We start from the raw sequence: 25,845 nt of genomic DNA on the forward strand, positions 1-25,845 counted from the left end.
GAGCAGGCGGGTAGTGGAGGGCACAGACCCACTTCCGTGCCTGGTTCCCATTTACCTTTATTCTTCTCTACGCATTACTATGGTGCACGCAAAATAGTGGAGGGAGGGGGTTGTGGAAACTTGTGCCTATGACACCTTTTTCTGGGTCAGGTGATGAAAACACACGAACCGGCTTTGGTGGGAGAGGGCAGGGGGTGACTTGGTTTTTTTTAAGAAAAGGAGGGAAGGGGAGAGAGACTAGGGGCTTCCTGTGCTAACTCATGGACGGACAGCTCCCTCTCATCTGCCACGATGTAAATACTCAGCAAGGAAATGTGATTTTAAAGATATTAAAAAAAAGGTATGCAATAAAAAAACCCAATTTTCTTCATTTTTCTGGTGGCCTGTCTGTTGATATTTATTATTTGCTTTATATCCCGCCCTTCCTCCCAGCAGGAGCCCATATTGGGGTAACTGGGGTAGGAAGGGAGGCGGCGGCGACATAGGCTGATGTTCCTGGCTGCCACTGAAATTTCAAGGGAGCTGCTTGCCCTTCTGTCTCAGACGTGGCCGTTTCTTCTTTGTTTCAAACTGACCTGTGTCTGGGCTTTAGAGAGGAGCCCGGCATGCAGGAATGAAACTTACAACAAAGCTTCCCATGGTTTTATCGCCATGTGAGAAGTACAATTTCACTGTCTCGATCCCTGCGCATCAGGCTGCTGTTAAAAGCACAGGAGCAGAGCCTGTGGAAACACACGTACAGAGAGAGTCAGGCAGCAACACTGGCAGCCTGGTCATCACCGCAGGCAACTCCTGTCCCCATCAGCCTTCCTAGGGATGCCCTCCCATTGACAACAGAAAGCAAGGACTGCAGCTCAGTGGCACAGCACCTGCGTTGCATGCAGAAGGCCCCCCCTTCAATCCTCAACAGCGCCAGGTAGGACTGGGAGAGACTCCTGCCTGAAAACCCAAGGAGAGCCCCTGCCAGTCTGTGTAGACAACACTGAGCAATGGTCAGACTCAGCAGTGTAATGCAGCACCCTCGGTTCCTAATCTCCTTTCTAACCTCAGCCCCCACATTCCTCCTCTGAAATGTCTTTCCCAAATCTGTGGCGGCTTGGGGGTCTCCAGCTGCCTAGGCCCAAGCCGGCAAAGCAAGCCGGCTTCTATCTCTCTCCTTTCCATCCACATCTGCACAGACGCCTCCCCCCACTAGCAGCAGCAACAAGCCTTTCATCCCTCAATCCATTAACAGGTCAAAAGCAGAGACCAGGGGTGAACTGGGCGCCATCTGGCTTCCCTGATGCAAGAGGCAGAACAAAAACTAGCCCAAGATCTCTCCTGCCAAAGGCCCCACACGGAGGCAACCCAGTGACCTGTGCCCCCTCCCTGCCTCTCGCAGGGAGACTGGGGTGGGGTGGGGACTGATGAGAACTGCTTAGCTTTAAACGTCCCCCTTCCAAGAGCTACGGGAAAGAAGCCGGATGGATGTGCTAATCCCCTGCCCCCTCTTGTCCCCATAGCTGCTCTTCGACAGCCCCTCCACCCAGACTCCCCTCTTTGCCCCCCTGTGGCGCACTTAGGGCCTAAGCCCCCCCCTAAGCCCAACCAGATGAGCAAGGGAGTTGTGGCAAAAAAAAAGATAAGGTGCTGAATAGATAGGAGAGCAGGAGGGATGGGTGCTGTGGACACGCACATGAGCGAGCGAGAGGCGGGACACAGCACTGAAACTGGGGGTGCTCTCAGGCTTCCGGTCCAGGCAGCATTCACCCACACCTGCTGCTCCCCAAACTCTTCACCGCCTCTTTCTCAGAGGGATAGGAAGATGCCTTACACAGAGTCAGACCATGGATCCATCTCTGCCAGCACTGTCTACACGGGCTGGCAGCAGCGGGTTTCAGGCAGGGGAAACTCCAAGCTCCAACAGGAGGTGCTCTCTTCCTTCTCCTCCTGGTCCCTCGGTCTCTTTCTGCTCTTACACAGGCCTACAATCCAATTCTTTAGGCAGCCCGTGCAAAATGACTGCCAGGCATCCCACACAGCCGTCCTGTCTTAGGACTAAAAACATCGTGGGAGGCAACTAGCTACTGGTTTGCACGGGCTGAGCTGACCTGAGCAGTAAGCACATTTTTCTGGAGGGACACTCTGCGGAGAGAGCATGGAGGGTTCCTGGGCCAGCCCCGGCAAAGAGCAGGCCACTGCGAAGTCCTGTACGTATACAGCCTCTGCCCCCCACCCACCCCGTTCCTTCTCCAAACCTCTCCTGCCACTCTCGGTTAGCAGCTAAGGGCCAGATTCAGCCCGTGTGCTCTGGCTGCCATTCTCTCTCTTAGGGTGACCAGGTGTAACAGAGCATTAGCACCCATCCATCCTTCCCAGCTAAGCGAATGTTTTCTTTTTTTTTTTGTAATAATTTTTATTATGCAAATTTTTATAAAACAGACACAACAAAATCAAACAACAAAAACAATACAGCAAAAAGAAAAAGAGAAAACTTGACTTCCGATTTGTTACAGATCAGCTATAGGTACATAATATATATCAAACTTGACCCCTAAAACATACAAAGTTCACTTTCTTCCATAGTCTATCTTGATTAATCATCAAATCCCATTATCATCATTTCATTTTTTTCTTTCAACAAAAAGTCCAAAAGAGCTAAGCGAATGTTTTCAAGCTTTACTACAGATGTGGGGAACTTTTGGCCTGCCAGCTGTTGCTGAATGACAGCACCCAGCAGCAAATGTGGCCAATGGCTAGGGAGGGTTGGCGTTCAGCAACATCTGGAGGGTTGCCAAAGGTTCCCCACACCTACTTTCCTACATCCAGCTCACAAACTTAGGCCTCTCCCTTTCCCTTCCCTCTGTCACCCTCCCCCCTTCCCCTTGTCCAAAGGCCGGTCAGGGCAGAACTTGCATGACTAACCTTGGCTAAGGTCACAAGGCAGTTGTGGATCACTGACCCTTATGGAGAAGATGAAGGCGTTAAAAGAGCAAGGATTTTGGCAGCTCTGGAGGAGAGGGGAGGTTTTAGTGGGCCCAGCATGTCCCCTCATGGCACTGCAAGGGGAGAAAAGCTGGCCCTGCCAAAATCCCCTCTCCTGCACATCTGCCACAGGAGCTTCTGCCCCTTTCTCGCTTGCCTCTGGCCACTCTTGTCCACGCTGGTTTTCAAGGATGGATAGCCTGGGATGAATGCAAGTAGTGCAAAGGGCACAATCTAGGAGGCAGCAGCAGGAGTCTTGCCTCCTCTCTGCCCCTGCCTGCTCGTTTGCACTGGGAATGAGGTGAGATCTCATTCATATGTATATCTCTATGAATAGCGGCCTGTGCCCTGCAGGGGCCTAACCTGCCATCCCTGCTTGCTTGTTGCTGCTCCTTCTCATCCACCGGGAGGGCAAAAAGGAAGAGGAAGTGGCTCTTGGGTTAAAGAAAGGGGAAGGATACATGTGTGCAGAGGGTTGCCAACTTTTTTAAGAGGCCCTGCTCCTGCACTTGACAACAGCCACCTCGCGGTCAGAAATTAAATAGTGGTGGCTAGGAAAGCATCAACTGAAGCTGGGGAAAAACCTTAATCAGTTGATTTAACTTCTCTTTGTTAAGCTGCTACATAAGGCACAGGAGCAGAGGCTGTTAGAGAGTTGGCAACCTTAGGAGAGCCCAGCCCTTCTGCACTCTGTTCCACAAATGGTGGCAAGGGAGTGAGGAAGATTAGAGCTGGGGCCACCAAACCTTGGCCACTAGGGCTCCTGCCTTTTTTTAAAAAAAAAATGTGCGGGGAGGGCATTTTTGGCTTTTCAGATTATGCTGGACTCCCAACTCCCATCAACCTTAGCCAGGAGGTCCCATAGGCCAGGGATGTTTTAAGTCCAACGATGTCTGGAAGGCCACAGATTCCCCATCCCTGACTTAATGTTTGCAGAAAAGAAAGGAAGAGGCAGGATCTTCAAGCCCTGCGGAAAACAATGATGCCTGCAGAGATGACTCCTCCTTCTCCACAACTGTGACCAAGTATAGGAGGACTTCTGTTGAAGGGCTGCCCCTCTGTGTTCCAGAGTCCAAGTGCACATATGGGAGGGGGTGAGCACAGGGGCATACACAGCAGTCAAAGTTCTCCTTCGTGTGAAGTCTTCGCAGTTTTGACCGCCCCCCCCCCCTTTTAAGTACCTAGCACCAACATCCTTGGAGTCCGGGCCTGGCAACCAGGAGGTCTTCTGTATCTTTAAAAGTTGTGCAGAGGGAAGGGAGAATTCCACCTTGTGGTTTTTCCCATTACAGAGTTGCAAGAACACCTGCACTTGGCTGACTTTCTCTTCTCCTAAAGATACAGGATATGTCTCAGGCCATGAACCTGGCAACCCTAATCACGATGCATCCTTCAAATTTCTCATCTACTACAAATGAGAGCCATCTGCTACCACAGCCTAGTTTTTAGAAGTCGTAAAAAATATCTGGGTGGAACTGCTTCAGAGTGAAGGTGGAGATCCTCAATATGCACACATTTAAAAACCCTGCACACAGAAAACTAGCATGTCAGGAAGATTTCTAGCCCAGCTTTCTCCATGACATGCTCATTTTCTATATGCAGGGGTCTTCCACTCCCTCCCTCTCGGTATGACAAAAGATTCCATTATGGGAGCACCAACTAAAGCGGTAGAGCCCAGACACAGGTGTCCCACCTCAGTGACAACTAGGCTCAGGAGCAGACACAGCAGTGCATGTAGTTTGGTCTCCGTCTAGTTCACGTGAGAACCTTTTAGCCCTCCAGATGTTATTGAACTACATCTATCATCCCTGACCATTGGCTATGCTTGCTAGTGCTCACGGGAGCAGCAGTTCAGCAACATCTGGACAGCCAGAGGTTTCCCAAACCTGACCTGCTTCAAGGACATGGAACTTACAGCCATCTTGCTATCATTTGACTGCAACCCCATCATCCCCAGCCATTGGTCACTCTGGCTGGTTGGAGTCTAACACCATCTGGAAGGCCAAAGTCCCCATCGTTGACCTAGTCTAACCTCCGGGGAAGGGATGGGTGGAGAAGGATGCAAGAGTACCCCCCCATGTACTGTCACTTTCCCAATCCTGGGGCAGGAGAGCTGGATGGGGTTTGGTGCTATTTTTAGGCAGGCTCTGTTGCTATTTTTACACCCAGATGGTAGCTGAGAACGGGGAGGGAGGCTGGCTATGACATATGACAGCAGAACTGCATTATCTGGTGTGAATTATGTATGGCAGCCGTGAATGTGCCACTGAGCCCTGAAAAAGGAGCACATTCTCGAGATGGGGGTTGGGGGTGGGACAGCATCAGTGGTGGGACAACAAAAAAACAGGATCCTGGTGTCTGCCTTGCCCCTCTCTCCTTTTGTCTCCTCTAACACCTGCCTCCTTTAGCGCTTTCGCTGTTGTACATCACACTAGAAAGGGGGGGGGGGAAGAGAACAGCTTGCTGCTGGGGAACAGAACACTGAAATCCTCCTTCCTTCCTTCCAGCTAATGCTGAATCTCTCAGAAGAAATTTCCACCCGATATCACACTGCATGACCTAGAAACCCTGCACTGCAATCCCCAACTGTGTAAGGCTGCTGTTAAGCTAGTGAAGTGCTCTGCACCATCACGGACGTGCTCTTTCCACTGCTAATCATTTTACTAAACAGATCATGGAGGTAGGGGCTACCACTGGCTACTAATCATGATGGCTATGCTCTGCCTCCATGGCTGGAACCAATATGCCTCTGGATGCCAGTTGCTGGGAACCTGTGGGTTTCAACATGGTGTGATTGGACCAGTCCGTCACACAGCCCTATATGCACAGCAGCACAATTATCTGTCCTCCAGAACTTTGATTCTGGCAGAAACACAGCTGTATGTTCCTCTAGAGCAGCCTTCCCCAACTTTTGGGTCCCCAGATGTTGCTGGACTACAACTCCCATCAGCCCCAGCCAACATGGCCAAGGATTATGAGAAATGTAGTCCAGAAACATCCGGGGCCCCAAAGGTTGGGAAAGGCTGCTCTAGTGCACTGTTCAGTCTTGGGTCCCCAGTTGTTGCACTACAATTTCCATCAACCGCAGCTTGCTTAGCCAATGGCAAAGGATGATAGGAATTGTAGTCCAACATCTGGGGGCCTAAGGTTCAAGAATAGTGGTCTCGCAGAGACACTTCACGCAGCACATAGTTCAACTATGGAATTCACTCCAAGAGGCAGTGATGGCCACGCACCTGGACGGCTGTAGAAGAGGATTAAACGACGCTGGACCAGCCGAGCCACCGGTCTGATCCAGTAGTAGCGTGCAAGTGTCCAACTATGTACTCTCTCATAACTGGGCAGAAACAGAATCAAGCTATGCAAAGTTAACAAATGGCTGCTTATATATATAGCTGGTGTGTATCTCCCACCCAATGAAAGACGCAGAGCAACTTTTCATGGCATACAGTTTCTTTTTCTTTCAAAGAGTAGAAAGTAAATGGGCCTAGGAAGGACTGTCCACTTGTGGGCCAGCAGTGGGCTGAAGATGACTGATTGGGCTTCTTCCCACAATGAAGAAGGGTTACATCCTTTGTCTGCATACTCAAGACCAACTGGAAAACAAAGAGGGGGAAATAAGGTACAGACTGGGTGTGGCTTATGGAGTTTTAATAAAAAGTGGGGGACAAGGTGCGCTCCTGGATTATCTGGTGCAATCCATGCTCTATAACCTGCAGAAAGAGAAAGGGGGCGGGGAGGGAGAGAAGAGAGAACAGTAGAGAATTTGAGTGAGGGAGTGAAAAGCATGAGCGGCTGTATTTAGCCAGAGCTCTCTGAAAACAACAGGCACTGGTATGTGCTGGAGAGGGGGGAGGGCTAGCTCAGATGCAATGATAAACTGGCTTCATCTGAACTGGGCAAGAGAGAAATATTGTTTAGTTAGGGAAAAGCAGGAAGAACACAATGGCAAGGGGAAGATCAGTCCAAGAGGACCAAGAGCTATGAGGAATCCTGACACTCCCCCTCTACATGTTCATAAGGCTGCGGCTGCTGCTCCTGAAGTGGGTGGCTCCCGATTCAGTCATCTTGTCCCGGTTAGGGAAGACTTTTAAATTATTCTTATTGTTGTTATTCTAGCAGGTTTTTGCCTTGGCAGGTAGATGTCTTATCTGAAGACTGTTTTTACCTGCTATGCCCGTCTCTGCTGTGTATTGCTGATACTGCAATTTTAACTGTTGTCATCCTGAGTAACGATGTATTAGAATGGCAGGGTATACATTTTTGTATAAATAGGTCATAAATAGAAGATGGTGGTGTAGAATGAGAGAGGCAGATGAGAACAACCAGCTAGCTTTTCACTAGACAGTGAAGCACTATCAGCACTTACGTGATCTCCCGGAAGGCACGTTTTTCAACATATTTCAGGCGGTATTTCCTTTTGAACCTGGCAGGGTAGACAGAAGATGCAGACTTAATTTAGGGACTCATACAGCTGATGCATATCCCCCACTCAATGAGAGAAACTACTAAAAAACCCAACCCAAGCACAGAGACTTGGGGGGCAGCCCTCAACGGCTTGGAGACATCTCCGCTTCAAAGCTGATATACTACCTCACTCAGGTCTTTCTCCAAACTGTACTAAGGTTTAGAGATTACAATCCCAGAGTTCTCAGGAAAGTTGCAACCATTGCACTTTGTGACTCACTGCTTAAATGTGCAAACCAACACCATTAAATAACTGAGCTGCTGTGAAATTATAGCAAAGGCTTTCTGATTTGCAAAAGCCATCTTACGTGCAAAAATCATCAAGAGATGGACACACATGAAATTCCTCCTCCAGATGCTGCTGAACTACAACTCCCATTAGCTCCAGCAAGTGTGGCTAATGGGCAGGGATGTTGGGAGTTATAGTTCAGCAATATCGGAAGGTTCAAAGGTTCCCAACACCTGGTTTATGTTCTAGGGATGAAAGAGGCAACCAGAGAGCCCCTGACCTTGCTGGGAGTGGCCAATTCTTTCAACTCACTGAAATTTGATTCATCTCTGGAATGTGCAATGTCATCAGAGGTTTAAGCGAGTGCTAATATCCCAGGATAGCCTATAGTTTAAATAGGCCATACCGAGGAACAGGTGTAGGCAGCTGTTCCCCCCACCCCTTGCACTTCAGTGCAGTAACACCTGAATCTGGGCACACCACTGTGGCATGAGAAAACTGCCAGGAGAAAATAAGAAAAGGCTCATAGAATCAGAGTTTGAAGGGCATCTAGCTCAAGCCCCTACTTAAGAGCCAGATCTGAACAAATGTCTGTATCGCCTCTGCTTAATTATTTCCAGTAAAGACTCCTAGGAGCCCAAAGAACCAACCAGAAGAGGTTGACCCCCATCTCTCTGCATGAGTAGCTGCTCCTTCCAGTCAGTGACTCATTGAGAAGCATAAACAGTAGGCTCCTTGTTTAAGGCTGCACACCCATCATCTATTTAAAGCATTTGTCTTTCCCTGAAGAATGCTAGGAATTGTAGTTTGTTAAGCGTTCTGGGAACGGTAGCTCTGTGAGGGGTAAACTACAGTTCCCGGGGTTCTTTGGAGAAAGTCATGCGCTCTAAATGGATGGCGTGTACACAGCTTAAGAGTGAAGGAAGACGCTTCTGATCGTAATTTAGAAGGAAAAAAAGACTGCCTCAGCTATCAGAGTTTGGGAAACGCTGCTCTAGTGTTCCCCATCAATGCTGCCATCTCTACTCACTTTGCACGTTCTCTTGGCTCTATGAGGTTGCGTTTTTGTAGGCTCTTGAACCGGTCCCTCAGGATGCTGCCTTCAGGCTGGGGAAAGAAACAAATAAAATTCATGTGAAAAACCTGGGGTTTGCATCAAGCACAAAGAGACCTGTGGCATCTTGAGTCTAATCTGTTGTGCAGGAGAGCCTTCCTGAGCAAGCATCCATTTTTCTGCCACGCAGACATGCGCCCCAGGCAACTTGCTGACCTTCATGATGCCAAAAGTAGCCATCACAACCGATCAGGCCACCCTTGGGGGAAATTTAGGACACTCGGCTATTGGTTGGGTTCACTGCCTCTTGAGACGCAATGTTTGGGGAAGGGGAGAAGGTGAAAAGAAGTAGCTGTATCTGTTTTCTCCTCAAAACACACCAGCAATGTGGAAACGGTGTTAAAGTTTACTTGCATTGAACACAAGATCTCCTCCCCCCCCCCAAAAAAAAATTAAACAGAAATCTTTAAAACCCAAATCAATGAATATTCACATTTGTCCATGGGTGTCTACCCAGGGTTTGGATGGTGGTGGTGCTGGGGAGAATTTGTGGCTTGGCAGATGTTGCTCGACTCAAACTCCCTTCACCCTGGCCATGCTGGCAGCCCAACAGCATCTGGAGGGCCACAGGTTCCCCACCCTGCTCTGCCACAATTCATAACCACCATTTCCCACAGCAGAGTCAGCTACAGAGTTCCCCTGTTGCATTGCAAAGTTGATTCTCACCAGTGTTCCTTGCATCAAAGAAAACAAGGAGGTGAAAAAAAGGCACCCAAGTGCAAAGCCCCTCTTAGCAACACCCACACCTCCAACACAGACACTGCAGGTGTTGGGAGCGCAACTCTTCACACAACATCAGCTCCTCACGTACACTCATTAGGTGCCTGCCTGCTCTCTGGGATGGAAGGAATCTGCATGAGCTTCAGCAGTTTGTGGGATTGGGGATGGGAAGGTGTGTAAGGAAGCTGGGAACAGAATGGGATGTCTAGCAATGGGAAAGGCCTGTTTTCAAAGCTGCGTAGCTCACTGGTTGACACTGGACAAATCGCAATCCCAAACCAACTTGCCAATCATGGGACTGTTGAAAGGATACCTTTAAAGGGGGGTAAGCAGACACGATGAGGTGAGAGCCAGGAACAGAGGCTCTTTACATGCACTTCCCATGCAAATTAATTAATAGGCAGCAAACACAAGATGAAAATGAAAGGAAGTTCTCACGCACAGACCTCTGGAATTCCCTGTTACTGGGCAAGGGATGAAGGTGGCTACTTCAGATAGTCAGCTTTTAAAAAGGGATGGGAGTCAATGCACAGCCAGAACGGGTCTCTCTCTGTCATTAGCTACAGTAGCCAGAAATGTAGTCTCCCTGCTTGGACATGGTAGACCTCTGACTAACAGACACTGGAAATCAACAATGAATAAAAATTGCACGATGCTCAACTTCTGAAATCTGTGTCATCTCACTGAATGCCATGATAGATGGTCTTTCAGCATTTGACTATCATGTTAATTCTGGTGCTGAAGAATGAGCAAGGTCAGCGATGTCCATGCTGTCCCCCCTCCCCCCAAAGTAGTCAGCTGCTGCAGAAACATAAAGCTCAAGATCAACACAGGAAGAGGAATGCAGCATGGCCGGGGATGGGGGACACGAGTGTCAAGAGGTGAAGTTGAGGGAGATCCCTGGTTAGATGCCTCAGCTCCCCAGTCCTTACCTGCTCGGCAGGGCCAGGGAGCCCCTGGTGACCTTCACATTCCCAGCAAACACTGCTGCAAATTCTCCGAGCGCAAGGATGGGTCTCATCATTGGACACCAAAGGAGGGAGGAATATTGGGAATGGGGGGGGAGCACAGCCACCCCAAACCCCACTGAAGCTGTTGGTGACACGGACATACTTGGAAACTGACTGACCAGCCCACCCCCAAGGGAGCTCTCGACCCCTCTCAAGTTCTGCTCAGCCCCTTCAAACAGCATCGAGGCTGGGCAGCCAGTCATCCCAGGAAACAGCGGACAGCCTAATGGAAGGCAGCGTTCTGAAAAGGCTCAGAGGCAGACAGTGAAGGTTGTGCCGACCCAAGAAGGTGGCACGATATAGAAGTGGTGGAGGTGAAGGGGGGCAGAGAGGAAGAGGACCGCAACGGGATCAAGAGGACTATGAAGACCGATGGGGGGGCGGGGAAGCGACAGGCTCTCGACAGTCTTGGGAATAGGAGATGAGCACCTGCTCACCTTCAGCGTCCTTAGAGACTCAGCCAGTTCAGCGCTCAACTGCACATCCAGGTCAGGATCTTCGTACCTGCCATGCAAGGAGGAGAAAAAGGGGCCTGCTGAGAAGCACAAGACACAGATTGGACCTGCTTCTGCTCTCCCTTCCTCACAGTGGGCCGTAGGTGCATCCTAGCCAAGCTCCTCCTCCTCTTCGCCCAGCCCCACATCACCCTCAACGGGCTCTTACTTGAGCTTGCCCAGCCGCCTGGGCTTGTTGGCTTCTGCCTCCCGCTTGGCCTCCCGTGCTCGTTTCCGGCACAACAACTCCGCCTCCCGCTGCTTCACCTGCAGCCGGAGAGAGCGCAGCTGGAACAGCTCCTGCCGCCGGAGCCGGGCTGCCTTCTTGCCCAACTCCCGGGTTTTCTATGTGCGGGGAAAAAGAGAGAGAGATGAGGCAACAGCCTTGCAGAGAATGACTTCCCTCCCCTTTGCTACCTTTTCACAATCAGTGTCCCCTGCAGTTTCAGGCAAACCCTTAATCACTTGCCAGTTACAAGATGACTGGATCCCTCTCGGCAGACAGGTGGTCTACAGGAGCTGGCGCGCTCCCTGCATCTGTGTAGCTCACGGAGGGAGCAGATGGCAGGCGCTTGGCTCGGCCAGATGGCCGCGTGTTCATGAGCCGCAGCAGCATCAGTGCACAGGATAATCAGGCTCCCTTTGGCAGGCGGCCCAGGAGGCAGCCCCAATTGTCGCTGCTCTCAAGGGCAGCTCAGAGAGCAGTGCTGTGTTGGGGGCTTATGCTGGAAGAGCTATGGCCATGGGTGTGTAAACACACACACACACACACACACAGAGAAAGACCCCCAAAAGGCATCATGTACACTCACAGTCTGTTGCCTTATCTCCTTTGTCTAGAAATTGAGCTGGCTATAAGCACAGCCACAAAACAGGCACATGAAGAGTTGCAATTCCATACCAGCATCATCCAAACTTTGCACCAAGGAAAAGCTCAACCATACTATCTGTATGTGTTACAGACGTTTTGGCTCATCTGAATATATCCTTATTTTGAGTAACTGATTCTGGTTTTCCCAGTTGAAGGAGGGACAAGAAACTATGTGAAGCCCTCCCTGCCATAGACGATGGAAACCTTCCTAAGCCACTCCACAGTAAGACTGGTCTAGACACTTTCAAGCATTTATCATCGCAATCACTAGGGCTAGTAACTTGATTTGTCTTTTTAAAGGACAGTGAGATACTGAGGAAGCTGAATCCTATATTCGTTCTGTATTATGTAGCTTTCTGTGCTGCTGTGGAATCACGGCACACAGATATATAGCCCTGTTCATTAGGGGAGGTTGGAAAACCAGCCACATCCCACACAATCACGTGCCTGTTTTGTGGCTGTGCTTATAGCCAGCTCAATTTCTAGACAAAGGAGATAAGGCAACAGCCCACGCCCACTACTCACATGTGGGGGAGGCTGTAGTAACTCAGTGGGAAGGACTATTGTAGCATTATGCTTAAGAAAGCCTGAACTGTGATCCAACAAGTGCCAGTTCAAATCTCACTTCTGCAACGGATTCAGTAGGTGGCCTTTAACAAACCACTATCATCAGAGTCTTAGCCTTCCCCATCTCTAATGTGGGACTAATTATACCGGCCTCTTGTACAAAAAAGTATTATTTTCTCCAATGTTAAGCACTTTGGATAATTTAAAGCCTTTGTTCTTGTGAATAATTGTAAGAAAAAAGTGGCCTTCCCCTTTATTTTCTTTCAAAGGAATGCTCCAGGACTAACCATAATACTAAAAAGGAGTCCCAGGCCAGAGTCCGGGTTCAAATCAAACCATGGCCCAGAAGCCAAGAAACCAGGTATGACCAAGAAGGCAGAATGTCACAAAAAGCCTCAGGTGCATATTTCGGAGTGGGGTACTCAAACCTTCACCAAGGTATTTCACATGTGGAAATGATAGGTTTTCCACCTCAGAACTACAGAAGTTCTAGCACAGGGATGGGGCCCACAGATGCTGTTGCGACTGCCTCACTCCTGAGGACTAGCCATGCTGGCTGGGGTGCTGAGAGTCCAGACATCACCTGGAGAGCCACAGGATCCCTGTCCTAGAAAGACAACGTGCCTAGGGGCTGAATCACATGGAGATGGAGGCTGCCGGGAGAAATAAGGGGCAGGCTTCGAGGGCTCAGGTGCAAGTACAGAGCTGGCAGTGTGTGAATGAGTTTTGCTCTAGGCAAGGGATCCCTCCATCCTCTCCGCACACTGGGCAAACTCACCAGCCGCTTGGCCTCTTTCTCCTTCTTCCGCTGCCGCTCTGTTTTCTTTTCTCCTGCCGCTGCTTGGGGAAAACGAGGTGGAGGAGTGGAGTCTGCCTGCGGCTCTTCCTCCTGCGGCTCCAACGGGCTTTCCTGCCTCCCTTCCTCGTCTGACTCCTCCTCCAGGAGTCCTTCGCACTGCTCCTTGAACACTGTCTCCTGCAAACGTGGAGAAAAGTTGCATCCAAAGAAGGAGCACTCAGAAACACCCCCCTCCACCTGCCTAGGCTGTGTCCCCTTTCAGAAGCTGGTAACATTAGGCCCATCGTTCTCAAAGGATGTGCCGACCCTCTGAAGGAGGGGCAAGCAGCTGAGAAGGCAGAAGCACCTCCCCGATTCACTCTGCGTGATGCTTTCTGTCCTCACACCAAGATATTTGAAAGGGGATGCCAGAGCTGGACCGGGTTTGGTGCAACTCATGTGGTCTTATTTGATTGATTTATAGAAGATGTGTGAAAGTCAAAAGTAGCGGTGCCTGCTAAATCTCTCCTGGAAGAGTCAGACTTCTAGTTGAGGCTGGTCAGGCCTCTGTAACAAGGGGGACAACTAACAGTGTCCCTCTGGCTGACCTCAGTGATCGAGCTGGGATATAGGGACTCAGGTGGTCCGGGGCCCAAGTTGTTCAGGGCTTTGTGTATCAACACAAGAACCTTGAACCTTGCCTTGTTTTGCCAGCAAGCATTGCCCAAACTCTATTAGCAATGATCAAGTCAAAGAGTGAGCAGTGCCGTGACCTGGTGCCAAATGCACTCAGAGTGCATTCCTCAGAGGACAAACCAACACATGCATGTGGATGGTGGGAGTCTCCAACTCAAAAAGGCCGTGAGCGTTGCTTCAATATTGAAAGCCACGAGTGGCATTTTTTTCAGGTTTACCTTTGACACACAGAAAGGGTCCAGGGCACGTCAGCCCTCTCAAGGTACAACATCAGCATCTTTTGACCCTTGTAGGTCTTTCAAAGTCCTGGGCAGGTTGCCAGCTCCTTCCCTAAGCATGAGGGGAGCTTTTCCTGCATGTGGGAAGCTGCTGCTAAGTGCCAGGTTCTGGCACCTCTGGGCAGGATTATTAATGGCTTCTCAAAGGCCAGCACATCCCTTTAAACTGATATAGTGTAGAAGGGCTAAGACCTATTAGGAGGCTAAATATACCCTCTGCCCAGGCCAAGCTGGAAAAACAGCTCACTTCAAGCAGGAGAGGGGCACTAACTGCAGGCAAGGCTGCTGCAAAACCCATTCCTGGTTCTCACCAAAAGGGGATTCAAAGAATAGTGAGGGGGTGCTGACAGCCACCAAGTGACCTCTTGCTGCCAAGCTGCGACATCACAGCTCATCCCCCTCCTGAGTCACACCACCAGAAGGTAACAAGTTGTGATCTTGCAGTGCGGCACCAAAACTGTCAATGCGTTCACCTAACCTGCGATTGTCACACCGTGTTCCTTTGATGTTTATTTATTTATTTATTTATTAGGCTTATATCCCGCCCGACTAGCAACAGCTCTCTGGGCGGTGAACAGCAGAAAAATACAATAAATACAAGGGTTTCTCCATGAGATCAATAATGGGGGGTAAGCTTCCATAAAAAAACAGCTTCCTTGCCCTTACTCATCACCCTCTGCAAGCTCTCCCTTCACATAGGGCAGCTGAGGCCTAGCCAACAGGTCTGGCCAGCATTGCGTGCATGTGAACGGCTTGCCCTGAAACTCCTCCCTGCACCACCCTGAGAATTTACTGTTACACACAGATGCAACTTAGGAGACATGCTGATGTGCAAAGGGTTCCCTGGAGACAGAAAGCTTGAAAACCACTGGCCTAAATGAGCCATTGTCACTTGATGGCTCTGTCACTTTACCGAGTATCACCTTTGGCAAGCATGGAAGGGATGGCTTAAATCATGCTCTCAGATAGCACCCCTCTTCGGAAGAGATAGAGACTGGCTAGAATTCCCATCTTCTCTTGGCATTGGCCATGCTGTCTGGGGCTGATTGGAGTCAATGTCTGACACGTGGAGGACACCAGGTTGGGAAAAGCTGCCCTGGGGTATCCTCACAAGTCTTCAATTGATATGATCCTCCCAGGGAGCAGGAGAAGGTTCCCCAGCCCATACGCATATCTGCACTTCTACACAGCCCTCTACGGCACAAACTGCCACTGTTTGCTTTCTACCTGCAGAATCCCTGCAGGTGCAGATCAGTTTCTTTGCCGCAGCAGTTGGCTTCCCTTCTGTTGGGGCAAATGCTCACCTGGGTGGGGGCTTCAGCTGCTGTGGGAAAATTCAGCTGACGTTCCAGTCTCTCCACTGCCTTCTGCCTCTTCAGCTCCATTTCATGGGCTTGGAGGAGGAGTGCCTGCATTTTTTTGGGGGGGGGGGAGAATGTGGAAAACCGGTTCAGTGATCTCTCAGAGTTCTCCCCTCTAAACCAAATTCATGAGGGTCCACCTCACCTATCCCTGCATATGCCCCTGAGTGGGTGAAGCAGTCCCCTGAGGAGTCAAGGGTGGGAAATCTCAGCCCCAAGGCCCAAAATGTGGCCCTTCAGACCTCTCTACCTGGCTCTAAGGGCTCTTCTTAGGCCCCGCCTCTCACCAGCCCTGCTCTGTGCCCACTTTTGAGTGCCTTTCCCTTATATCTCTTACTGGCCTGACTGGAAGAATGCGTGTATGTGCACAGAAATCTGTAACTGAATGTCGCCTACTGTACAAAGGTAAAGGTCACATCTGTTGGTCTGCCTACATTTACCTCTGCTCCTCTCCCTGGGAGGCTGCCTATGACGAAATGTGGCTCTTGAGTTGAAAGAGGTTCTTTGGGGCTTTTTTGGTTTAGAGAAAACGTAAGTGGCAACATGATGGAAAAAAATGGCCTGCCTTCAAGTCGATCTCGACTTATGGCAACCCCATGAACAGGGTTTTCATGGTAAGTGGTATTCAGAGGGGGGTTACCATTGCCTTCCTCTAAAAATTATGCATATAATAAAATTATGCATGGTATGCAGAAAGTACATAATCCCCCCCCCTCACAACACTAGAACTCGTGGACACCCAACGATGCTGAATGTTGGGAGGATTCAGGACAGAAAAAAGGAAGTGCTTCTTCACACAGCGCATAGCTGAACTATGGAATTTGCTCCCATAAGCAGCAGTGATGGCCAACTTGGACTGCTTTAAACGAAGATTGGACAGATTCATGGAGGATAAGGCTACCAGTGGCTACTAGCCGTGATGGCTACGGTCTCCCCCCACGGTCAGAGACAGTATATTTCTGAATACCAATTGCTGGAAACTGCAGGAGAGGAGAATGCTCTTGCAGTCAGGGCCTGCTTGCAGGTTTCCCATGGGTATCTGGTTGGCCACTGCAAGAAGAGGACGTTGGACCAAAGGGGCCACTGGCCTGATCCAGCAGGCTCTTATGTGCTCCACCCCTGCTTTAAATAATGTGATGCGCTCCCTTCATGCCTCCAATGCCTATACATTCTCCCCAGATTAACCACTGGCTGACCCCCCTCCAATCCTTGAAACCAGGCAACCATATCCAAGCAGGTAGAAAACCTTGCAGATACCTGGTGAGCTTGGAAACTGGGATTGTAAGACCCTCCTGGGGAGATGACCTCCACAGCTGGTAGCTGGGATGGAGCCTTCTTCAGCCTCTCTGGGCGCTAAGGAAGAATAAATGAAAGTGAGGCCGAACCAGGTTTTAGCATCAGACGCCCACACCTCCTGCTCAGAAATGGGCCATGTGGTACCTTCACAGGCTGTTTTTTGGTCTGCTCCAGGAACCAGGTATCCTTCCCGGCCAGGGCTTCATCCAGTGGGTCTGGAAGACAAGAAAACAGCGTCACAAGGCTGGAGATTCACCAAAGCCTCAGCTTGCGTGTTTTCTGAATGGGGTGAAAGATGCTTTTCTTCAGGCTGGCTTTTGGTGGCCAGAGTCAGAGAAAAAAACAGAATTATTAACATATTGTTACCTGTCCAGAGGGGCAGGGCAGGCTGTAAGTACAAATGTCAATGAGCAGATATGGGATTTGGGAGGGGGGCAGGTGGGATGAGACAGCCAATTAGTGAGACAATGGAGATGAGAACCAGTATCCTTGCTTCACCACTGCCCCCTCCCACCCAATATTAATCAGAGAAGCACCATTACTTCCTTTTCTAATTCTCATAACCAACATAGGATCTGAACCCTCAATTCACCTATAGACATGCGTTGAAAGAGGAGGGGGGAGAGCCATCTCCCAAGTACTCCAACCACAAGAGTTTAAGTGGCAACTAAGCGACCTACGTTCCCATGCGACCTACGTTCCCATGCGACCTACGTTCCCATGCGACCTACGTTCCCATGCGACCTACGTTCCCATGCGACCTACGTTCCCATGCGACCTACGTTCCCATGCGACCTACGTTCCCATGCGACCTACGTTCCCATGCGACCTACGTTCCCATGCGACCTACGTTCCCATGCGACCTACGTTCCCATGCGACCTACGTTCCCATGCGACCTACGTTCCCATGCGACCTACGTTCCCATGCGACCTACGTTCCCATGCGACCTACGCTCCCATGCGACCTACGTTCCCATGCGACCTACGTTCCCATGCGACCTACGCTCCCATGCGACCTACGCTCCCATGCGACCTATGCTAAACGTTGGGATTAGTATGAGGCTCAGAACAAGCAGGAATACACAAACATCCGTACAAGGACAAGCGGATGGGAAGGATCTGACACTTCCTGGGGCTGCAGCATCCCACATCCCTCCCATCAGCAGAGGTAAGCCAGCGCCAACGACCTGTTCTGCTTTGGCAGCAGCCACCCCAGCCGGAGAGTGTGGGAGGCAGGCAATCACATTTCAGCTACCCACGGGAACCGGATGGTGGCCTCGAGGGAGGTCATTTTGTGTTCTAAAGCACTAAGATTAGCCCCAAACCTTTAATGCCAGCAGACTGAGGGGTGGGGGAGCAAAAAGGGGGGGGGAGGCAGGAAAGGGAAAACAGAACAAGCATCAGAGGGTGGGGGAGAAGAGGGGAGGTAAGAGAAGGAACAAGAGGACGGCACCTGCTGAATAAGTGTCGGCTGGGATGGAAAGAAATGCCGCTCACTACCCACCTCCTCATTCTCTTAAGCCAGAAGGGCCAGGCAACTCCCGCAGAAACCAACGTGAAGAATGCGTGGGAGGGATTCCCTGTGGGAGCAAATCCCATGTGGCCAGCCGGGCCAACTGGGCATGCCTGCTGCGGGAGCCAACCCAGCCGAGGTTGTCCTCTGCCTTCAGGTTGCCCTCTCCATTCTCCAAGTCAGAGAACAGAGTCCCAGCTTATCCACCCTCATCAACACCTCTTCTCACTAGGTTCTGCTTCCTAGCTACGGCTGGCAAGAGAAACACAAAATAAATGAGCTCCCAGCTTCTGTCCTTTTGCCACTGGAAGCCCTCACAGCTGCTCAGAGGTGAGCTACCCAAAAGGCTGAAACAGGCAGGTTTTGTTTTTGTTTTGTTTTTTAAGAGGGAAGAGAGAGAAAAAGAGTCACAGCAGACATTCCACCACTAAAACACTTCCCTGGATTCCTAGCCAATCCTTTCAGGAAGTTGTCGGATGAGTGCTGACCTCTCCTGGAGAAAGCGAGGATAATACCTGAAAGCTTTTACCAGCCCATGACCTCGTCCTAGAAAGAATCAAAAGGCCATGTTTACTTCCCTCCCTTCCCAATCCAAAGATTAAAAGTTGGGATCTCTTGTAACATAAGAAAGGCAAAGAGAAAAAATACGACCAAGAAGCTGATACATGAAACTGATTAGACACACATACTAGAGATAAAGAGATTCATCCCCATGTTGGGAAAAAAAAGTGGAAGGGCCCATGTATGTATCTGAATTGAGACCAAAAAAGCCTTCAGCCCCCAGTGGAAGGCACAGCCCTCTCGGTGCCAGGCACACATCTCACACTAGATCAATCTGTGCAGATAGAGAGAGACTAGATGACACAGTGGCATCAAGCCTACATCACACCATATACGAGATGACATTTCAAACTGCTGCCTTTAAGCTTCCCTTCGGTCCACGCAAACCATACACACTCAGCCCCCAAAACATAACCTTATTCTGCCAGCAACCAGGTCCCGAGCTCTTAAAAGGACAGCCAGATAGTTTTTTTTAAAGCGAAACACAAAAAATAGTGTCTTGAAAAATGAAGTTAGGCCCACACAGTGCAGATCAGGTGGCTGGATTTGTGGAGTTCTGACCTATGCAAATGAGAGGACCAGATGGCATCAGGAAACAGCTGGCGCCCACAAGGTGTGCAGAAGGAAGCATGACTGACAGAGCAAGGAGACCCAGATGAGAGGGTAAGTCAGACCACGGAAGGCAGGACAATGGAGAAACTGCCACAAAGTGCGCCAGCTGCTCCTTGCAGGATCTTCACCAACTGCAGGACAAGCAACTACTCCGGGGTGCTTTCAGGCCCATCCAGCTATGCCAATCCCACCAGCAACAACTGAATTTGAATGTGTGCCATAGCTTGGCTCTTCCTGTCTGCACACTGCCTTAGGGCCAATTTATACAAGATGCTGTGGATGCAAGCAGCGTGCATCCACGCAGCCAAACATCTTATTTAAAGAGTTTGGGTACGAGTACACCCACATACAGGGCAGACACACCAATGCAGCATCCCTAGATATGGGCAGCTACAAATGCTACAAAGGGGCTGGTGAGTAGAGTTAAGGGACCCTTTATGTGGGATGTTGGGCCACATAGAATCCCATTCAGGCTCAGTATTCCCTGTGAATCGGCTTGCTGACTACTGCCTCAAAACACAAAGTATGAGCCAACACTCACTCACCAAGCCCTCCCAAATGACTCCACCACTCTCCCGTTTACAAAGGGGGGCAGTGAAACTCCCAAGTCCCCTCTCCCTAACTGTCACTCACAAAATCTCTCTCTTCCTACAGCTAGAGCCAGAATTTCTAAACTTCTAGGTCTTCATCTCATTCCTGTCTTGACTTACTTGAGTCTGACCAAATATCATAGAACCCCCTGGAGGGATTGGTGCCACTGTCTGCTTCCGTGGAGCTGCCTTTCACCGCTGGTGCTTTCCGCAACCTCTCCTGAAGGAGGCGCTCTTTCCGGGGCACAACGCCTTTGTCTGCCAGCTTCTCCCAGAGCCGCTGTTTCCGTTTCAGTTTCCTGCCGTTGGGGACCTGGTGGGCGAGGATGCTGAGGAGGATAAAGGCAAGGTCTGGGTCAGGCAGGCCTTAAGGTCTCCAAGGTTTCAGGCAAAGAGTCTTGGAGGGCCTCTGCCAGTCAGTGTGGACAATTCTGAGCTAGATGGACCAATGGTCTGACCAGCAGATTCCTGTGCTCTTATGAACAGCACCTGCGCCAGCTGTTCTCCCCACTTCCTGGACAGAGATCCCAACTTCAAAGGCCCTCTAGCTGCTCATTTACTTCAGTGCCTGCTGCTGTAGCTGCACCCTTAATCCCAGGGAAGTGATAAAATGGCCTCCTCCTCTGAAGCCCACTTCCAGAGGGCCCAGGGTTTGGGGGAGGTGGGCTATGTAGAGAAGAGCAAGGAAGTAATTCAAGAACTGGACTGGCCAGCTGGAAAGGAATCCATAGAGAGCTGTAAGGAGCTCTTCCAAAAGGGCCTAGGAAGTCAGTCACATGAAGAAAGACTGGCTGAACTAAGCCTTGATGGGGAGAGGGAAATACTGACAAATTACTAATTCTGAACAGGTCATGGAGGAGGAGGTAGCATTCACTCTTCAATGAGAATATGAAAGTCAACAGAAGGTTTACAGCATACAGAAGTTACATGTAGGCCTAGTCTTAGAAAAAAGGCTTCGAAGCAGTTCAGTGTGACCAAGGTGCTTAAGGAGACTATGGGAGGGACAGCCCGGTGGTTGTTATACAAGTTACTGCTGGTGCTCTTTGAGGTATAACTTATCTTGGCTACTCCACCCTCCCTGCTGTTGCCCCCTATTGTCTTCCCTATAAGGCTCAAGGCCAAGATGCGGGCTATTAAGAGCACCAGATAGGCAATGGGGTTCTCAGAGCTTGTTCTGCACAATCCAGAGGAAGACACAGGAAACTTACTCTTTGGGTGGAGGCACTTTGGAATCAGGCTGTAGGATCATGTCAATCTTCAACGGTTTTTCTTTGCCACACTTCCGGTTTTGGCCTGGGAGGAAAAAAAATACAACCCACAAACAGGATAAAACTAAGTTGAGAGTAGAAGTCATGAGTCCCAACTCAGCACCCAACTGCCCACTCCAGCCCACTAAACCCAGCTTCTCTCACCGGAGCAAGGTCTGGTTTCTAACACTCTTCTCCACTTCACTACCCTGTTGCTGGCAATTAGATTTACTGAAGAGCCATGTTGGATAGTGGCACTGAAGCCATTCTCAAACAGGGCTGCCAAGAAACTATGGCCACAGCAAGCACTCTGCGCTCCTTCACTCTACCTTCCAAGTTGGCAGCCACGGGAAGGGACAAAGAATCCCCTAAAGGCATTTAATGGGATGGATTAACAAGTACTGTTCCAGGATGAGATGCCACAGAGCTATCCTGGCACTCAAGGGATGGCTCATACGGCACACAAGGGGAATTGATCGATTCTTTCCCTTCAGATCCAGCTCCCATTCCTCTGATATTTAACTCCAACCCAAAGGGACCCTTCCTGTTCTGTTGCAGCCTCACCTTTTTCTTTACTGCTGACGTCTACAAAGAATAGGCTTTCATTTGGCTTCTCTGACACTGGCCCTCTGGAATGTAGGGGGGAAAAAATAAAAAGACCATTATTTCTCAACAACAGGAGGAACATTTTCCAGTTCCCAAATTCTGGGGACTGTCATTTTGTTCCTGCATCATCATAACAACACTAACAATCCGAACCTCGGCCCCTTCTAAAATGCACCCAAGATCCACTTTCCTGGTTTGACTTTCTGCTCAAACAACGCCGCTCCTCTCCAAGTTTGGCATCCTGCAGGGGACTCTATCCCAAGTCATAATCTCTGCATCACATCAGTGCCCCATAACTGAGAATGCATCATGTACTCCAAGTAATGATCTCCCTGGACTTCAGCAACTGACTCTTCCCAAAACTATTACTCCCTCAGCATCCCTTTCTTTTTTTCTCATCTTCATTCTATCCATTTCCCTACAAAGAAAGTTATACAGTTTAATTCTTTTTAGCTTAGAAAAATGGTGAGGGGACAGCATAAAAGCGTATAGTATTACGTATGAAGAAAGCAGATTGAGAGATTTTCCCCTCTAGCTCCCAAAATACTAGAACTGAATGGGGTCAATCCAATGAAGCCTGAAGGATAGGAAGAGTCAGGGCAAACAAAGCGAAGGCCGACTTCACACAGCACACAGGGTGGTATTTAGTGTTAGTCCTACTCAGAGTGGACCCATTCAAGTTAACAGACGTGACTCACTTAGTTTCATTAACTCCACTGGGTCTACTATGAATAAGATTTAGTTGACTACAACCCGTACTTAATCTATGGAATTCAGTACCACAAGAGGTAGTGATGGGCACCAACCTGGATGGCTTTAAAAAGGGATTAAGCACATTAATAAGGCCACCAATGGCTACTAGCCACAGTGGCTATGTTCTACCTTCACTGCTGGACGCAGTATGCCTCTGATTACCAGCAGCTGGGAATCACAAATGGGGAGAATGCAATTGCTCTCAGATCCTACTTGTGGGCTTCCCAAATAGGTGTCTGGTTGACCACTGTGAGAACGGGATGCTGGACAAGAGAGGCCTTTGGCCTGATCCACCAGAACTCTCCTTTTGTTCTTAACAGGAGCCCAGCTGGACCAGACTGGAAGGTCCATTTCATCCAGCATTCTGCTTCTTGCAGCAACCAACAAGATTTACTCGTTTCTTTATTGCATTTACTACCTACCTTTTTCTCCAAGGAGCTCAAGGTGGCATACATTATCCCCCCCCCATTTCATTTCATCCCAACAAAGCTGTGAGATACATTAGGCTGAGAGGCAGTGACGGGCCAAAGGTCACCCAGTGAGAGGTTCATGGCTGAGTAGGGATTTGAAACCAAACCCTAGTCCAATACTCTAACCGCTACACCACACTGCGCCTGGGAGCCCCACAGGCAGGGCACGATGAAGGCACCAGCCCTCCCTGCATAGCTGGCATTCAGAGGTAGACTACTCTTAAACTGGAGGTTCCGTGTTTCCTCGACATCGCTTCTCACGTTCCGCCTCTAACCTGCGCAGAGGAACATGAGCCTCCTCTTCCTCCCCACCCCCGCGCTCCCCACACTCCCTCCCCGGCTCACCCCAAGTTCCGCAGTTCGGCTGCCTTCTCCTCCAGCCAGTCTCCGAGCTCCCGGCCCAGCTTGGCCTCCGGCCCCCGCCAGCGCTTCCAGCCCTTCTTGCGGTTCCTAGCACCCAGACCACCGGCCCGCCGCGAAGGGAGCCGGCCCGGGTCACGCGAGTTGGGGCCGAAGCCCAAAAAACTCTCCGCCGACGCCGCCTGGGAAGAAGCAGGTGACGCCATCTTGGACCATGAAAGTCTGAGAGAAGGAGGGGTGCTCCAGTTCTTTCTACGCGAACAGGAAGTAGAGCGCACGAGGGTGAGACAACTTCCGGTGACGGGCGCCATTTTCGGCAAAGCATCGAGGTACTAGTCGTAACTTCCGGCCGGTGAACGCTCCACGTTTCACGTAGCGTTAGAAATGCGGGGGGAGGGGCGCGGCGGGAACACTAGAAAGTGACACACAGCCGCAGTTTCCGATATTAAATTTAAAGCAGCCTTATGCCGCCATCCTCTGTTATAAAGGGAGGGGGGAACGTCTGGAGCCCTTCAGATGTTGGACTACAACTCCCATCAGCCCGAGCCGGCATGGCCAATGGTCAGGGATGATCGGAATTGTAGTTCAGCAACGTCTGACGTTCCACAGACACCCCACCTCTCCCCTGTATGGAGGCAGAGGCGGCATCGCTGTATCACTACTTGGGATCTTTATGGTGAAAGACCACTAAACCTTGCCATACAAAATGGAGTGGAGTTGCAATTTAGCCTTACTCCGGTCTTTAATTTTAAAGGATTCTTTTTTTTAGTCAGCTTTTTAATCTTCTTGTATATTCACAGTATCGTAGAGTTGGAAGAGGCCTATAAGGCTATTGGGTCCAACCCCCTGATCAATGCTGTTATATTTATAAGTGACTTAACTGGATTTCACACTTCATATCCCACTGAAATCAATGGAGCAAATTAGACGCAAGCAACGAATTTACATTCCGTGGGATATGCAGGCTAGTTCCATGCACATCTCAGTGCATATGATCGGAGGCTTAGTCACAAGTTCAACTAATTTTGTGTGAAATTGGATGTTCTGCCTCTTGGAGAAATCTGGGGATGCTTTTAAAAAATGCTGTAAACCTGTATTCACGTGCCCTTGAGTTCTCTGAGTTTGTGCTCCATCCTCCTGGCCTCTAGATTAAGTTAAATAGAGAGATGCATCTTAGCTAGCCTGTATAAATGTAAAAATCAACACACTTCTGCCATCACTGCCCATTCAAATAGTAATTGCTACAAAGTATGTTTGAGCTCCAGATATTCCGTAATAAGACAATTCAATCTATTGAGTGTTGGGAAACTGTTTTGTTGTTATGTGCCTTCAGGTCAATTACGACTTATGGCGACCCTATGAATCAGTGACCTCCAAAAGCATATGTTATAAACCACCCTGTTCAGATCTTGTAAGTTCAGGTCTGTGACTTCCTTTATAGAATCAATCCATCTCTTGTTTGGCCTTCCTCTTTTTCTACTCCCTTCTGTTTTCCCCAGCATTATTGTCTTTTCTAGTGACTCATGTCTTCTCATTATGTATCCAAAGTATTATAACCTCAGTTTCATCATTTTAGCTTCTAATGATAGTTCTGGTTTAATTTGTTCTAACACCCAATTATTTGTCTTTTTCGCAGACCGTGATATCTGCAAAGCTCTCCTCCAACACCACATTTCAAATGAGTTGATTTCTTATCCACTTTTTTCACTGTCCAACTTTCACATCCATCCATACACAGATATTGGGAATACCATGGTCTGAATGATCCTGACCTTAGTGTTCAGTAATACATCTTTGCATTTGAGGACCTTTTCTAGTTCTTTCATAGCTGTCCTCCCCAGTCCTAGCCTTCTTCTGATTTCTTGACTATTGTCTCCATGTTGGTTAGTGATTGTGCCAAGGTATTGATAATCCTTGCCAAATTCAATGTCCTCATTGTCAACCAGTCGGTTTCTCCATGTCCCTGTCCTTACAGTAGCCTCTTGTCCAGAGTATAGGTTGTGCATCAGGACAATCAGATGCTGTGGCACCCCCTTTTCTTTTAATGCATTCCATAATTTTCATGATCTACACAATCAAAGGCTTTGCTGTAATCTATAAGGCATGGTCAGTTTATTAACACACACAGAGGCAGTTTACTAACACTGCACATTCAATTCCAGTTGCTGGGAATAACAAATGGGAGAGTGTTGTTGCACACAGGTCCTGCTTGCAGGCTTTCCATAGGCATCTGAGGGTGTTTGAGTTGCAGATATTCTATAATAAGAGATCTATTGTGAGATTAAACA

At 49.5% G+C, this 25,845-nt stretch overlaps 1 protein-coding gene across 3 annotated transcripts; it reads right to left on the reverse strand.

The window, feature by feature from the left end:
• Window positions 1-6,399: 6,399 nt before the first annotated feature.
• NOP53 (NOP53 ribosome biogenesis factor) lies at window positions 6,400-23,901 on the reverse strand. Of its 3 annotated transcripts, none has more exons than XM_061596663.1 (13): window positions 23,543-23,901; window positions 21,933-21,997; window positions 21,330-21,414; window positions 20,242-20,450; window positions 16,990-17,060; window positions 16,807-16,902; window positions 15,493-15,597; window positions 13,215-13,412; window positions 11,168-11,343; window positions 10,942-11,008; window positions 8,691-8,767; window positions 7,334-7,390; window positions 6,400-6,560 (listed from the first exon to the last, which is right to left on the reverse strand). In XM_061596663.1, exons 1-13 carry the CDS (start codon window positions 23,866-23,868, stop codon window positions 6,551-6,553), a joined length of 1,542 nt encoding a protein of 513 aa, XP_061452647.1. In that variant the 5' UTR covers window positions 23,869-23,901; the 3' UTR covers window positions 6,400-6,550. The 3 variants fall into 3 exon arrangements, with proteins under 3 accessions (XP_061452647.1, XP_061452648.1, XP_061452649.1); XM_061596664.1 differs by having other exon boundaries at window positions 6,400-6,677; window positions 23,543-23,900; XM_061596665.1 differs by lacking the exon at window positions 6,400-6,560 and having other exon boundaries at window positions 7,330-7,390.
• Window positions 23,902-25,845: the final 1,944 nt, after the last annotated feature.

Source organism: Rhineura floridana, chromosome 15, assembly GCF_030035675.1.
Source record: "Rhineura floridana isolate rRhiFlo1 chromosome 15, rRhiFlo1.hap2, whole genome shotgun sequence".
Classification (NCBI taxonomy): Eukaryota; Metazoa; Chordata; class Lepidosauria; order Squamata; family Rhineuridae; genus Rhineura; species Rhineura floridana.

Bases quoted from the DNA above. Each gene is read 5' to 3' on its own strand.
- NOP53 (XM_061596663.1), bottom strand. From the start codon at position 23,868: ATGGCGCCCGTCACCGGAAGTTGTCTCACCCTCGTGCGCTCTACTTCC. The intron at 13,413-15,492 runs GTGAGCATTTGC...CCACGTTTGCAG, and splicing joins CAGCTGAAGCCCCCACCCAG to GAGACAGTGTTCAAGGAGCA. The intron at 8,768-10,941 runs GTGAGCAGGTGC...TTCTTTCCCCAG, and splicing joins AGTCTCTAAGGACGCTGAAG to CCTGAAGGCAGCATCCTGAG.